At 53.5% G+C, this 15,425-nt stretch overlaps 8 protein-coding genes across 8 annotated transcripts; 2 read left to right on the top strand and 6 right to left on the bottom strand.

The window, feature by feature from the left end:
- Positions 1-3,098: 3,098 nt before the first annotated feature.
- Positions 3,099-3,446, top strand: CLAFUR5_04962 (uncharacterized protein; the record flags this gene model as incomplete). The annotated part of the gene is made up of 1 exon (XM_047904110.1): positions 3,099-3,446. The coding sequence occupies one exon, from the start codon at positions 3,099-3,101 to the stop codon at positions 3,444-3,446; it is 348 nt and encodes a 115-aa protein (XP_047760129.1).
- A 1,712-nt stretch (positions 3,447-5,158) lies between these two features.
- CLAFUR5_04961 (uncharacterized protein) lies at positions 5,159-5,602 on the bottom strand (the record flags this gene model as incomplete). The annotated part of the gene is made up of 3 exons (XM_047904109.1): positions 5,159-5,319; positions 5,369-5,460; positions 5,514-5,602. The coding sequence occupies 3 exons, from the start codon at positions 5,600-5,602 to the stop codon at positions 5,159-5,161; spliced, it is 342 nt and encodes a 113-aa protein (XP_047760588.1).
- A 376-nt stretch (positions 5,603-5,978) lies between these two features.
- Positions 5,979-6,650, top strand: CLAFUR5_04960 (Phosphoribosylglycinamide formyltransferase; the record flags this gene model as incomplete). Its single annotated transcript, XM_047904108.1, has 1 exon — positions 5,979-6,650. One exon carries the CDS (start codon positions 5,979-5,981, stop codon positions 6,648-6,650), a length of 672 nt encoding a protein of 223 aa, XP_047760127.1.
- An 84-nt stretch (positions 6,651-6,734) lies between these two features.
- Positions 6,735-7,882, bottom strand: CLAFUR5_04959 (uncharacterized protein; the record flags this gene model as incomplete). The annotated part of the gene is made up of 2 exons (XM_047904107.1): positions 6,735-7,620; positions 7,671-7,882. The coding sequence occupies 2 exons, from the start codon at positions 7,880-7,882 to the stop codon at positions 6,735-6,737; spliced, it is 1,098 nt and encodes a 365-aa protein (XP_047760934.1).
- Positions 7,883-11,250: 3,368 nt separating this feature from the next.
- Positions 11,251-12,294, bottom strand: CLAFUR5_04958 (uncharacterized protein; the record flags this gene model as incomplete). Its single annotated transcript, XM_047904106.1, has 4 exons — positions 11,251-11,704; positions 11,764-11,867; positions 11,941-12,116; positions 12,168-12,294. 4 exons carry the CDS (start codon positions 12,292-12,294, stop codon positions 11,251-11,253), a joined length of 861 nt encoding a protein of 286 aa, XP_047760933.1.
- Positions 12,295-12,500: 206 nt separating this feature from the next.
- On the bottom strand, positions 12,501-13,100 carry CLAFUR5_04957 (uncharacterized protein; the record flags this gene model as incomplete). Its single annotated transcript, XM_047904105.1, has 1 exon — positions 12,501-13,100. The coding sequence occupies one exon, from the start codon at positions 13,098-13,100 to the stop codon at positions 12,501-12,503; it is 600 nt and encodes a 199-aa protein (XP_047761050.1).
- A 276-nt stretch (positions 13,101-13,376) lies between these two features.
- CLAFUR5_04956 (uncharacterized protein) lies at positions 13,377-15,089 on the bottom strand (the record flags this gene model as incomplete). Its single annotated transcript, XM_047904104.1, has 5 exons — positions 13,377-13,590; positions 13,671-13,877; positions 13,928-14,019; positions 14,074-14,366; positions 14,423-15,089. 5 exons carry the CDS (start codon positions 15,087-15,089, stop codon positions 13,377-13,379), a joined length of 1,473 nt encoding a protein of 490 aa, XP_047760936.1.
- Positions 15,090-15,119: 30 nt separating this feature from the next.
- On the bottom strand, positions 15,120-15,374 carry CLAFUR5_04955 (uncharacterized protein; the record flags this gene model as incomplete). Its single annotated transcript, XM_047904103.1, has 2 exons — positions 15,120-15,239; positions 15,291-15,374. The coding sequence occupies 2 exons, from the start codon at positions 15,372-15,374 to the stop codon at positions 15,120-15,122; spliced, it is 204 nt and encodes a 67-aa protein (XP_047760935.1).
- Positions 15,375-15,425: the final 51 nt, after the last annotated feature.

Genomic DNA, 15,425 nt, shown 5'->3' with positions numbered 1-15,425 from the left:
CACTGTCGTCCACGCGGCGAAAGGCCGCAGTCGAGGTCACGACATGATGATCAGCACGACCGAGTACATACACGGATAGGGACCGCCACCCTCGGTTTCCCAAGATCATCCAGTGTCTCGCGGCTACGGAGCGGCGTGGACATGGAGAACCTGAACCTACCTGTGTGGCCCACATGTCGAAGGCTGCTGGCCACAGGCTGTCCCGCGTACCTTCGCCGACCAACACTCTTCTCCGAACGGTAAGGCAACGGCAACGGCCATCATGTGTCCCATGTCGACAGCCGCGTGACTGGCCTGATCTTGGCCTAGAGTTGGACTGTTGACCGAGGCAAGAGCCAGCTCAGGCCGCACTGCTCACCTTCCTCTTCAGTGAAGCCGACGGCAGTCTCGTGGATAGCACTGCACAGGCATACTAGCAAAGGGTGAGGCTCTAATGTCTTGGACGGCTAGAAACAGTCAGTGGCTCATCTCAAGCACTTCACTAACGTCCAGGCAACGACACGACCGCACCAACGCAGCTCCGCCTCTTCTGATCCGTCGTCACCCCACACATCAGTGTGCTTGTCCACGCGAACTGCCACCTCCAACCCAACGCTCCCACGACCCTCCGATCACCACGATGATCCCGAGACCCGGACGACTGAGCAGGCACCAGCTCTGGACAGCGAGACGCATACGCTGCATGCCAGTCGGACCGCTGAAAGGAGACGAGAAGGGTCGTGGCGAGGCTTGCATATCGAACCGCTTTTGATCTTTCGGCATGGAAAATGTGGAGTGTAGCATGTCTTGCGCTCTTCCGTGCCAGGTGCATAAGCCTTGGAAGCCCATTTGTTGCCTTACGACATAGTCTCCTGCGACTGCCCTTTCAATGCCTTGTGTGCTGGACAGCTCTACAATGCCGGAGGGAGAACATGACACAGCTGCTCGAAGATCCAGCGAAGCATTTCGAAGACCCGCTGTCAGCACTACCGCGAGGAGGACCTGACTGTCAAGTTCATCATTCGACCTATCGCCAAAGTGGCCGTCTCCTGCTAGAGGCGCAATGGTAAACGTTCTTCTTTGTGCAAAGGTAGCGGCATACAAAGCATTGCAAGTTCATCTGTTGGAAACCAAGACAAACTGCTCAAGGCTGGGCCACGTTGGAAAGATTCGAGCGCGGCATGAGATCGTGCAGGTACATCCTCTCCTGTTGCGCTGGAATGGCAGCCTTTAAAATGCACAGAACCCGCTCGAGGATCAAAGAGGGCGCAGTAAAGGGCGCAGGCGAAGCCCACATCCCGGCCGTGCCACAGGTGACAGGTACCTGACCCCGGCCTCATTACCGGCATCACAAATGACGTGTAGGCCATCTTCTCCGCCAGAGTTTCAGACGCTCGCAACGGCAAACAACTCCCAACACACGAAACACTGCCTCACTCAGTCTCAGCGCTGCGCTTTCCATCCAAGTACGGCAGACAATGCAAATGTTTTACTGTGCCTGATAGTGCAGCATTGCTATTTTGGGCTTCTCTCGACCATGGCCCAATCTCAGTATCAGCCATGGGCAGATACGCAGTCAAGTCTGTACTTCGAGCAACGTGGTCCCCGAACAACGGAGCTATTGTCGTGGCCCAGACTGAGCGATGGGCAGGTACTGCTTGCGAGCTGAAGCGGATGAGACCGGAACTGGACTGAGCATCACCCTTGCGAGCTGAGGTCGCTGCACGCCTGGTGTTGCGACTGCCAAGCCCTAGGATACCCTTCCTGCTAGAACCTGCTGCCAGCATTGACGTGCTTGGAACAGTAGCATTTGCATTGCACAGTCTCCACATCGGATAGCCATCACTTCCTCAGCGTCAGAGCTTCGCGGGAAAACCGGGCAAGAAGCTTGCTTCGCGGATTCTGGCATAACAACTCGAGTAGTACCGTGCTGACCATGCACAAAGTCAAGCACACCTGATGTTGAGATGACGCAGGGGCTTATACAGCTGTATCTCGACTCCTCGGCTGTTGCGACTCCAATATGTTTCCCAAGGCGCACCATTCTTGGAAAGTTCACGATGCTTTCACAAGTGGCAGCTGGTGCTGCCGCGCACTCGGGAGATGTGACGCACTTTGTGCTTCGAGTCATCATCGGTCTACGCAACCCCCTGGCTATCAAACCTGCTTTTGAGCATCTACGCTCGCTGACGGTGCTTTGATACAGCTCAATTGCAGCTTGCGCGAGCCGCTTCAGCTGTCCACGATGGCAAGGTGTAATTACCAGGCCCAAGTGACACTTTGGCGCATGGACTTACCAACTCTGCGACCACGTGGAGCGATGCGGTCCTGTTTGTCTACCTGTTCTGGCCAAATTGCGGCTGTCCGCGGGACTGTGTCGCCTGCCAAGTATAAGGCGAACGATCGGATGACAATTTATTATCGGCTGACCCATTGCACCGGACTACGTGATCTGTGACGAAGGAAATAGCCAATGGTCCGACTGACCGGGACTCTTGTGACGCGCGGGCCATAGCCACGAGCAGCAATCACATGCTCCTGCTGCTGTAACCGGCGCATGGGTAACTTGCTCCGGCGCGTTCATGCGGCGTCCAGGCAAAGAACACGATATGTGTGACCATGCTACAACCAGTGATTCACATCGGAACGGTTCCATATCATGCGGACCATGCGCGCTAATGCAGCGGGGCCGCTGAGCCGTGAACGCCTGCATGATGCTGGTACACTTCTACTTGGGCCTCTCGCCGAGTGTTGCGGTCAAAGATATATTGCGGTGCTCGTTCGTACTCCCTATGGTACTTGTCTTGAAGGTGGCTTACTCCGTTCAGCGTCGAGGATAAAGCCGTACCATGGACATCGACTCACTACAATTTTCCAGAATCTGCAAAATACCCATCGATCAGAACTGGATCCATCGGACATATTCTTGAGCTACATCATCACCATCGTCAAGCCCTCAACACTCAGGTTATGGAAAATGTCGTTTGGCTGGTGCACCTGTCCGTACTGCCCCAGCAACGCTAGAGCAAGTCCATATACCATCCCACACTACCGCAATTCCGGGCACCAGCATAGCATCTGCGAGTGGTGCAGCGTTTGGCAGCGTCTGGGCGGTGGCTATGTCCGTTGACGCCAAGTCGCATATACCGCTTCTGCTGACCATCTCGCAGGAGCTCGAACATTTCTATCGGTGTTATGCCGAGGCCTTCGAAGAGATACACGACTTCTTCAGAGGATCATCAACGTCACCACGCGCCGTCGCGTACGAGATCAGAAGAATAGCAACATGGATCGACGAAAATGCGCATCGAGGATACCGCGACATCGCCTGGGTCGAGCTGGCAAGAGACTTGTGGCGACTCGCAAACGAGGTCGCCATGGGCTACACAAGAGATGCTCGCTACTACTCCCGACATGCTGGCGGCGGGCCCTGGTATCGAGCGGATCGAGGCTTAGGATGGCGGTAGGCTGACACCATGTAGATGACTTCGACTTACCGACCGGAAGACGGCAGCAGGCTGGCGTTTGTGCTTGGTCGGGGTGATATTCGGACACAGCGACTGATTGATCTTTTCGTACATCTACCAGATACCCTACCGTGAGTACTCACGAACAAGTCACATGCTGAGCGCGTACCATGAAATCAGACACGGGGCTCTGCACTCTCCCTAGCATGCCACGCCGCATAACAAAAGCAGCAAGGCCAATGCTCACTCTATCTCCGGGATCTCGCAGGAACAACACATATCCCCCATCCTTCGCAGCGTATGATGCATGAGGCCCACACGATTACGGACAACCCACTTACAGTATCCTGTACAAGCATTTGCACGTCTCGGTAGAAAGTACAACGAACACCATTACGAACACCATTTTGGCGCTACGGCTTCCTGCTTTCCGGTCAACTATTTGATAGCGATTCTGCCTCGAACGACAACACATATCTCATAACGGACTGCAGGTGTCCACGTTTGCAGGCAAGGGCCATACGTTTGTCCCAGTGCAGGGCTTACCCAGCCACTGCAGAAGAACTTCTCTCTGTTATGGTTCTGTGTAACATGTCGTTTGTACTGCGTTTGTACGGTTATGGCATCTAAACTCGTCAACGGCCATGGCGCAGCAATCCCACAGTCGCACATATCGGAGACTTCAACACTGCAACAGAGTCAGCTACCAACATCTCAACAACTGAGGAATACTCAAACTACATACCAAAGATGAAAGCATCACAAGGCAGCATGATCGAATACCTCGATCAAGCTTTCACATCGCTGGCCGTGACCAAGACCACTACAGCTTCCTGCAAATGCAAGGCCTGCCACCAACAATTCAGCTCAGCCAACGCCCTAGAACACGTAAGACACACTCCTTCCGAACTCCCCACCGATACATCCATACTCACTGACCTCCACCTGACCCAGCATTCCATAACCCATTTTCCTCTCACAGTTCGCTGCTACGCCTGTCCTCGCAAGTTCCGCCGCCACGCGGACATGCTCATCCACCTCGAATCCGGAACGTGCGCCTCGGGCGTCAACTTGGTCTACCTCAACAGCGTGGCTGCTACATGCTTTCACTGGAAGAAATATGTCAAGAAGGACTTCCGGGTGAGGTTGTTGAACGGAGATGGGACGTACAGGTCGGAGAAGGATGGAGGGAAGCCTTTCGTGTGCCCGACATGTGGGGAGGAGTTTCCGTTGTTGAGTAGTCTGTTCGCGCATGTTTGGAGTAGCAGCTGCAAGCAGAGTAGGAATGGGGGTGCGTTGGGGAAGTTGAAGAGGTGGCTGTGGAGGTGTTTGGCGGCTTGGAGGGTCTGGTGGGTTGTGCCTGTGGGTCAGAAGGCTGTGATGGGGTGATGAGTATGTGGTATGTGAATGTGACATGATGCTGGGAAGATGCTTGATCGGAAGCTGACGTGGACAGGTTTGGAGCGTCGACCTGTTGAGAAATGCCTGCTCTAAAGTCCTGCGTGGCTTGAATGCTCATCCTGATCGGTCGGAGGATGCGTTGACTCTGACTGCCCGTTGTGACAGGATTGTCGGTCCAGTGAATGTGGATTGGGAAGAGGTCTTGCACGTTTCATCTTACTTCGTCTCATTTATCAGCACAGCAGTATATCGTATGTATCCCTTCTCTAACACCTCTGTATCCTATGCTGACTTTTGCTCAGAGCACCAAATTACTTTCCCTTCTCTTGCCCATACGCCATCTTCGTCAAAGCCTTTTCAGGCCCGCTCTTGTCATCCGCTTTCTGATCCGCCACGTTCTCGACAAAGTGCTTCGTGTCGACACCCTTGGGATTGATCTGTTTCGACATTGTCTCTTCGGCTTTGCCTTGACCTTTGTTAGTCAGTTTGACAGCCTTTCACGACCGACTGACCAGTCATACCTCTTGTCGTTGCTATGCCAGGAAGATGTGTGTCGCTGCCACCGCCCCTCGAGTAGGCATTGGCGATGTTCTGCGTGCCGAAGGTCTCTAGACTGCGGAGAAGTCAGTCTTGGGGGTGGATGGTGGATGAGCTTGGCGAGCTTACGGCACGCTCTTCTTCGAGCTTGGAATGAGGAAAATACCAGCACCAACAGCTGCTGCTGCAATGGCTGCGTTGCGATATAGCTTCGACATGGGTGTGTACTCAATGTAGTATCGACGTAGATTATCCGATAAGATAAACACAAAGGTGCGGATAAGGGTACGTCTGTACGACAGCAGCAGCAGGAAGAGGGTGAAGATGTCGTCTGCAGACTGCAGTCACAACAAAACAGCTCGCCGGCCGTTCCCATTCGTTGCCCACCTGCACCTCGTCATACATCCACGATAGAGTTGCGCTAAGATCGGCCCTGGCACGTGCCTTGCATGGAAATTGTCGATCGCGGAGATGGCTCCACTTGTGCAAAGCTTCGCCAACGAAATTTGTGTTCTTGCTTAAACATTGAGCAGCACATCTTCCCATTTGCAGTGAACAGCTAGATCGAGTGCCGTAGCTTCACTCTCGCTTAACATGGCAGACTCTACCTCTCCAGCACGAGTTCTGGTGCTAATCTCAGGTTCCGGCTCCAACCTGCAGGCACTCATCGATGCCGCGAACACGGACAGACTGCCGAACGTGCAGTTTGTCAGGCTCATCGCCGATCGCAAGAACGCATATGGTCTAGAACGGGCCAAAAAGGCGAACATCCCAACGACATACCACGGCTTCCTTCCCTACAAGAAAGACCACCAAGACACCCCCGACTCCCCGCAAACCTCACCAGCCCGTCACGCCTACGATGCCGACCTCGCCCACCTCGTCCTCGCCGATAAGCCGGACATCGTTGTCTGTGCTGGTTTCATGAGGATCATGACCACGTCTATCCTCGATAAGTTGGCAGAGGCGAAGGTCCCGATCATCAATCTTCACCCCGCCATGCCGGGAGACTTGGTCGGAGCGCATTGCATTGAGAGGGCGTGGGACGAGTTTCAGGCGGGGAAGCGGACGAGCACTGGCATCATGATACATTACGTGATCGCTGAGGTGGACAAGGGAGCGCCGATTGAGAGTGAGAAGGTGGATATTACGGGCTGTGAGACTTTGGAGCAGCTGCAGGAGAGGATACATCAGGCGGAGCATGTGTTGATTGTGAAGGGCACGAAGAAGGCTATTGAGACGAGGAGGAGGAAGCAAGGTACTTGATGGTATAGTGCAAACTTCGCTCACTGTCAAACCAAGCATGACGACCGGCAGAGCTGTGGCGCATCCTAATCCGCTCTGGGGAAATCAGTCTGCGGCAAAAGCGTTGAAGCAGTTACCACCGAGGCAGTCCTCCCAGTCCTCCTCCGGTTCCTTGTCCATGTACTGTGGCCTGGCTTCCACGCTTCGCGCCACCTGGTCCAACCAATCAAGACGCTCCGGATACGATGCATCCATCCGATGCCTTCGCACCAGCATCGCCAGCATAGCTTGGAGCGCAAAACATGCATCTTTGCCAGCAGTATGATACGAGTGCTCCCCTTGCGGCATCTCCAATCGATCCATGATATCTCTCAGGCGGAGGCTTTTGCCAAACGTGCTTTGACCCAAGTCGAATGTGTCGATGATCCCTACCACTCCCAGCTGCCGGACGTCGAGACCCAATTGCTCTATGTTGTAAAGCTCCTGCTTGATGCTTTGGCCTACGAGAACCACCTTCCGCAAGCGTGTGGCCTGAATATCCTCATCATCCTGAATCGCAAGATGGCTGGTTATCAGCTCGCTCACGAGGTCCGCGTCCATCTTGGTCGTAGTGCCGTATTGGAAATGCCGAGACGCACTGTGTGTGCGAGCATAGCTCAGGCATGTTATCGCAGTCTCACCGCTGGCGCTTTTCCGCCCGAGGGATCGCAAACATGACCTGGTATCAAGCACCGCCACTCCGAACTCTTTGATCCCAGTCTTCACACCGTGCTGGCCCTCGAAGTCAATAGCCACAAAGACGAAGTCACTGTCCTCGGTCAGCACACCATCACCGGCCACAGCCTCCCCGAATCTCCCCACCGCAGCCTTCCCCACCCGACCAAGCCCAGTCTCTCGCGATCGTCTCATCAGCCTCGCCTCCCATCTCACAAACATGCCAAAGTTGTCCTCAACATCCCGCATCAAGTCATCATCGCTGGGCTTGAACGACCTCAGATACGCTTTCAGGTTGAGCTTATATTTCGTTCGAAGATGACACACCAATGCGATGGGACCGTGGACCAGATCTGCCTCCAGCGCTGGCGCTTGGCGGCCAACGGGAGACCTTTCGAGTAGGGCGCCATGAGTGCTGTCTGGTCATCGCGCGGGTAGCCGATCCAGGGAATTGGCATGTTAGTGTCCGGCTGGGACTTCACGGTTTGCGTTGAGGTGTGCCAGTAGGGGTTTGAGAGTTGGGCTGTGGGTGTTGCCATTGTTCAATGTGGGAGTGTTGACTGTGGTCAAAGATGATGTGGGAAGGACAGTAAAGATGTGGCGCTGCCGCCCACATACTCATATCTGGAAGGGCGTGAAGGGTGTCACGTTGAGGACCTGCCGCTAATGGGGTTCGCTTACAGCTTCGACGACTGTGGTGAATTGGCTGTTTCAGCAAATCACGGGGAGCGAGATGAAAGCATTTGGCAACCCGCACTTCACACGAGGTTGCCATCATCAACCACGATGCTCAATACTGGCATTTTCGGGCTACACAGGCGCAAATGACCGTTGTCTACTGGGAACTATGATATATCTCCCTACGGGAAACACTTTTTCAGACGACACGATCGTCTGAAAAAGACAACTGTATTCCGACCATCTGCTGCGTCGATGGTGTTTGCCCGCTTGACGAGGAATCTACATGGATGAGAGCCATGTTCATGTGGGTCGAGGGGCTGTCTTGCGTGGTTCACCCACTTCGGTACGTCTCCTCCGGGCGTCCTCTCGGGTGTAACAGCATCCTGCAGCCAAGACGCCGGAAAGAGATGCAGCTGAAGACTCCCGTCCTCCATCCTGCGCCATGGTGAGGCTGAGGTCGTGGATCTCGTGGTTATCATATTGGAAATGTGGCGCTCCATTTTCTCGATGACTTTGCTTTGTTCCAACAACAAGATGAGCTATTATTCTACATCCTTGATGTGTGAGCGAAACCCGACTGTTTAAGCGAAGGTGTCTGGAAAGCGCCCGTAGCGATAACTACAATTATAACGAGATTAAAATGTGGCGGTGCTGTGGCTGCTCGCCTATATCAGGTCGAGAGATAATTTAGAGCGCACGCTCTTATTAGTCAAAAGGAATCCAGAAATTCATAATCGGCTATATACCCGCTAGTCGATTTGGACCCCTTCTCGGCGAAGTACTCCAAAATCTGTATGCAGCTACCTTATACTTAATGCGACGACACGGACAGCGATATTATAGCTTCGAAACAGAGCTAGCTAGAAAGAGCGACGTCGAAAGCTTGCGCTACGAAGTGTCGGCGATGCGGCGCTATCGATGTGGCGCTATCGATGCGGGCGCATACCCTTCGCGCCTCCCCTTGAGACGGTCACCGGCTCCTCAGCACTACATTTTACGGCTGACGCCTCAACCACGACAAACGTTCACACCTCCTCCTACACCACTTACACTTCAGTTGCCACGATCGCCTTCGAAGCGCCCGATGGTCCATGTATACGGGCATATCTTTGCGACGAGGTTCAAGCCAAAGAAGATATTGCAGGCGGGGTGTATGGAGAATTGGTGCAGCTCTTCTTGGTAGTCACTAATCACGCTAGGTCGTTCTTGCGTTCCTGGTTACTGCATGGGTAGCACTTGCCTTCTTGACAGTGGCGTACGGCGCAGGCCTGCTACCGCCGAGTTTGCTGAGCCCAGTTGACGCGACACTCTTCCGTGGTAATAGCAGAAGATGCGAGAGCCACTGGAAGAAGACGCTGGACAAAGTGACTCTGCTTTTCAGCGACCAGCAGCTGATAACAGGCAGTGGTGCCATGATCGCAGGTTTCTATGAGGTCTTCGCCAACGAACTCGATGCTTTACACTGGCATACGGTCACCTATCTGGCATGGATGAGTTCGACTGTGCACCTGCTGACACTATCACTTTTGAAAGATCGCCCGAGCCAGAACCTGGTCCCGAGGAATCGAAGATTGATTGGCATGCTCATTCTGTTGAGTATGCTGGTAGTTGCGCTTGCTCCCTCTGCGAGCCGCGTTTGGATCAACCCGAATTCCCCCCTCGATTAGTCCTCATCGACTCCGGCCAGGTGCTTGTTTGGCATAGGCTACAGCCCCTCTTGGGATTCTTACGCTCGAAAACTCTCGATCTTGCAGACCGACTTCTCGTTAGCTGCACTTGTATCGTACATGACACTTGAGCTTACATACACCTGGAAACTGACGCAGCTGTTCGGACCAAGTGCCAGAGTAGCCAGGGACCTTCAAGCATCCTTCGAATCCTGCCTAGAGCTGAGTGCCAGACGAGCACTTGCCCGAAGGTCTCTTCCACCCCATCGGCTGGGTGCCTGCGCTTACGTCGTCATCAAGTGCATCTACGTCATGACTTGCATGGTGACAAACTGCTTTCACAGCTTCATGGCCACCATTATGGTGCTTTCAATGGCGTTGTTGTGGGGCACACTGCAGATAGCACTACCCAGGACGAAGATGCCTGAGGAAACCTGGGCAGCCGAGAACACGTTGTCCTTTGGGCAATGTCTGCCATTGTTACCGTTGATTCAGCCTGTTGCTGCTATTGTGGTCCACTTTGCAGGCTAGTTAGTTGCACATTGGGGGACGATCACATGCTAACGATTCGCAGGGAAGCAGAAGGGATCCACCCGAAGCTCAACAACTGGGCCACACGAGCCGCTCGTTCCTCCCCGACCCATAGCCTACGACACACTCGCTGATACGCTGTGTCACGGCCAACTGCTAACCCGGAACGAGAAGCTGGCCCACCATTACGACCCTGTCAAACATCACCTACTTTCATCAAGGACTTATCGTGCTCTGCTATGGTTGACGTACGTGGATCTGGTAGCATCAGGACTTACTTTCATTGTGCTGGCTTCAATATTTGGTCTCTTGTACGCATTGATCTATGCTCTGATAGCGGTAGGAACAGTTGGCTGGATACCAGTCATGGTGCTCGTATGTCTTCCGTGCAGTCGAAAGCTACGATAGCCCTCGGGGCCGGCTAGTCTGTTTCGAGACAGTATATCGTCCTGCTGCAGTATTCATCCTGTCGACTACTTCAAGCTCTCGTCCAACAACCAAAATGCCCACCTTGTGCTTTCTTCACTTAACCGTCGATTGAAATATCATTGCCGCAGCTGGTTGCTTCAATCTTCTGGCTCATCCAATCGTCCGTCTCCTTCAACGTGTTCTGGACCAGTCTGATCAACCTTGGCACCTTCCCAAAGATGGAGGAACAGTGTCACAGGCCCAACATCAGAGAAGCCTTGATGGATGCCTCCGATACATTGACAAATGTGTACGGCCGTCATCAGGTGCGTGGCCAAGTATGCTGATTTGAGCGCAATTGCGTCCCGGAGCCTCTTTTACCAGTGATCGACGCCTGCCACGACGTTGGCATTGCGAGGGTCAAGTCAAGCAAAACAAAGAATGCATCATGGTTTTCAAGCTCTGCTCCGATGCGAGAGACATGCGAGGTATGCATGCCAATTGACGGCACGAGGCTGCGCAGAGATTCTCCAATCTGAGCCATGTTCTATCTTGAACTGTATCTCATTTCAAGGCTACAGCATCACCGAAAATTAAGGCTTAGACTCGCTAAAGGCACCTCACCCAAGAACTGCTGGGTATCGGCCACAGGCAACGCACCACGAGCAGTACACCACCAGCAGCATCGCCAAGAGGATTGCAAGCTTACCACCTGCCAGCTTTACCTCACGAGTCTTGAGTTCCCGAATAAGCTTCTGAGTTGCTTCTCCTTCATTGCCATTTGGGAAGGAGCACCGTGGGACCTCCTGCTCCAAAAACTTGCAGAGTGGTTCCCACCCGTCCTTGATGTTGTACTCAAGCAGTCTCTCCTTCGGCACCAAAGATCGGACAGCTTGGTAGTGTGATCGATACACATCCTTTCCCTTCACAGCGAAGCCCTTGAAGAACTTCTCGAAGATGAGAATGGCAACCGGCCGGCTCCAGCGACTGGTGCTCCTGGAAGCCCAAGCCGCTCGAGCCAGCAGAGCGGATGAGAAGCTGTAGGTGGGTGTGACAAGGTTGCACATGACGGACCTGCAGCGAATATGCAGTCAGTCCTACGGTCCACGCGAGAAGTGTCTGACGAGACGCACTTGTGCCACTCATCCACATTTCTATTGCTCAGAATGACCTTTGCGTCGGGATATGCCTCGATCAACTCCTTTGCAAAGCAGACAGCGGGGATATCTGTCACGGCCTTCGAGACTGTCAGCTTCCGTCACTTCCCTGTTGGCTCCTGCCGTGCTTTTTGGAGGAATGAAGATCCATACCTGACAGTGCCCTAGCAGTCGATCGAACTCTTCTCTGCCAAACAACGTCCCGGTACCTTTAAACTTCGCACGCAGAGCCGCAAGCCACATCTCACAGTCTCGCGGATTCTCCAGAGCCGCCGCGTAGCCATGATATGTCGAACTGTACCCTAGCTGCCGGAGAGCATTTCGCAGTGCTGTAGACGGTCAGTCCACTTGTGCTGTAGATCTCATACTTTAATACGCACAATTTGTTCCTGTGCGGCTCAGCCCAAGCACCAAAACCCTCATCGGCACCACTCGCTGGCGATGTCGTCTGTCAATGTTGTTGATTCTCTGCTGCCACTGTTGCTCGATAGCTGTATGTCCATCCATATTTGTATAACTCACGCCGATGTATCAGTTGTGAATGGAATGGGGGAGCTGTTAGACCTCACTCCACGACGCCGTGATATGTCACCTGCTACCTCAGGTAGACGCTCTTGCCACAAGGACTGCCGCTCACTTGTTGTCGGCCGGCATCGGTCATGATGCATCACCTGTTACACTCATATCTCGAGACCTTTTTGTCTACAGATCTGTCAAGAACGATTCCTTTGTTGGTCTTCCAAATCTTTGCCAAGCACAACCATATCCAGCCCATCCGCCAGGATCTCGCGGCCATGCTGGCCATAAGGGAAGTCTCTCCTCGCTCCGGTCGCTCTATACCCACATCGCTCATACCAAGCCCTCAACTGGAGCCGTGAGCTCACAAAATCGAACTCTAGCCGCTTCGCTGACCAATGTTCCAGGACGAAGTTCTCGGCTGCTGCAAGCATGGCGAACCCATACCCACACCCATGATGTGCTGACAATACAGAGAGAAGATCAAACCAGGCTGCGTCTGCCGTCATGTGCGGTTCTGGCGGGTTCGAAGGCTTTCTCAGATAACAACATGCTACTGCTGCGCTGCCATTGTTGATGACGCCGGTCAAAAGCACCGACTCTGCAGAGTCGATGAAGCCAGCGATCGGCTCTGTGGACACAATGTCGATGCGTCTTTCCTGATCGTCGAAGAGCCAAGTCTGTCCAGGAAGTTCGCTACGGAAGGCGGTATTGATCAACGCAGCCAGGTGAGGTGCTTCGGAGGGTACGGCGACGCGATACGCGAGCTGAGATCGGGTGTTGCCATTGAGTGACATCCTGTTGCGGTGATGTAGAAAAGAGTCAGACGTAGTAGGGTAGTACAGTACATGGAGGATTATATGGCCTTGCCATCACGCCCTTCCGGCATGCATGCCGATTGCGATGCCGAGTCCGGTGCCGAACTCCGCGATTGAAGTGAGGGCTTGATGGCACTGTTGCATCAGACGATACTCAGAGCGCTGCAGATCATTAAGCCGGACAGGCAGAATGAGTCTCGGCCATACTTTACATCGACGACATGAACAGTTTATGCACATGAATGTCCGCAGTCGCTACACTTCAAAGACACGCATGATGAGACTAGGCCGACGCCCTTCGGCATAAGGTGCGCGACGCAACTCCATGTTCTTCGCATCATTGGCGGCAATGATATCTTCGCCCGTTTCAGCATGGCTCATGATCGACTCGTGGTGTGGGAAGAAGCGATTGAAAAGCCAGTAAAACACCCCGGTGGAGAAGAAGGAGTAGATGTAGCCGATGGCGAACCTGCCAACAATGGTCAGCACTTCACATATGGACACAGAAACGACTGAAGAGGGTGCATTGATTCAGATCGTTGAACTTACAGATGCTGACCACCAATGCTTACACCAGTCGTCTGGCCACCCGCTACGACAATGTTGTTGACGAATCCGGGGAGAGGAGGAACGCAGCCGATGAAGAATGCAGCAGCTGCACGCCAGTTCGTAGCGTACTTTGGCGAGTAGCGGTAGATGCCGTGGAAGTTGTACATATCTGGGACCGACACATGTGTTCTGCGGACGATAAAGTAACTACACCACTGTCAGTATCGTCCAGCTTCGTGCGTGGTATCAGCACGTACTCGGTGATCAAGATCGAGGTCATCGCACCAAGGAAACTGGTGTAGCCGCTCAAGAAGGCAAGGAATTTTGCAGCTGACGCAAGTATCTTCCACTGTAAGAGTGTTAGCACACGCATACTGGCACTTCGGATGTAGATTGATCTCACCGGCACGAAAGCCCAGCTACCGATGAAAGCAGCAAGCAGTTGACCACGGCGAATGTTGATGTACTTCGGGCAGAAAGCCATCAGATCATTCGCAGCGCTGATCGAATTGGCAGAGATATTGGTGCCGAGCGTGACAATGATCAGACCAATCGCGGCGAAAGCAGCGGCGGCACGACCTCCAGATGAACCGGAGTCCATCCAGAGGTGAAATATATCGATCGGATTCCACAAGACTTTGCCATAAGCTGGCTCGGCAGACGCCGCCGTGAAGATGCCAAGCAGACCAACGACAGCTGTAGTGAAAATCGTTAGCAGCTAATGTAGATCGAGACAATGACCAAAGACTCACTGAAGATGATTGGAATCACGATAGCTTGCACATTCTGAGCAGAAGGTTTGTTGGCATATCTCGAGAAGTCGGCGATGTTGAGTCCGAGGGTTGCATAGTTGCCCAGTACGCCGTTGAGGTTGGAGAAAGACGCCCAAGCAAGTACCGAGCCGTGGACCGTAGTGCCTTGTGTAATGACCGAACTATGGCTGATCGTTCCGCCAGCTCTGCGTAGGGTATCTCCGAAGATGGCCAGAAAGACAATCGGTACGATGATGCTCTTGAAAGCGAAGAAATATTGGATCTTGGTATAAGGTATGCACAGGAATGGCAGCTGGAGCAAGAAATACAGCAGAAATCCAATCATGCCGCCTGTGGAGATTCCTTCATCGACTGGAATGTGGTTTGGTATGTTCACAAAGCTCGGCCAGAGTGCTGTCAGCAAGACTGTCATGCATTGACCTCCAGTCGTAGTCTGTACACCTAGCCAGACGATGGCAAGGACACATCTGGAAAGCACGACGAAGTAGCTGAAGTAATAGCCAAACGGCATGCGAGCCAAGACCGGGAAAGGAGTGTGCAGCGTCGCTCCAAGTCTGCCGTTGATCGTGATGACCAGGCCCATCAGCGTGTTGCCCAGCACACAAGCGCCGATCGCCATCTTCCAGCTGAGCCCGACTACAATCATAGACGAAGCGACCTCCCAGTTCGATACAGCCTAGGCATCGGCCATCCAGTACGCGACGTAAGCACCCCAGTTCCATGTTCTCTTCGAAGGAGGAATCGGGTCGAAGTCAGCATTCGATGCGCTCTTGGTGACAGCAAAGCTGCTCTCTTCCTGTCGGACCTCAAGGCTAAACTTTGGAAGGCGAGTTCGGAGTTTACTGACATGTCCGACCGTTGCAGGCTCGAAAGCTGAAGGCACCGGAGAGGACTTGTGGTCATAGAAGACCTTGTCGCCGTAGGCCGCCATAGTGAACGATTGTGAGCGCAAGGCCTCTGGCTTCCAGTCCGGTCGATGATG

This window comes from Fulvia fulva, chromosome 4, assembly GCF_020509005.1.
Source record: "Fulvia fulva chromosome 4, complete sequence".
Classification (NCBI taxonomy): Eukaryota; Fungi; Ascomycota; class Dothideomycetes; order Mycosphaerellales; family Mycosphaerellaceae; genus Fulvia; species Fulvia fulva.
Note: the sequence above shows the minus strand (reverse complement) of the source record. Positions and strands in the feature narration are given on the sequence as shown.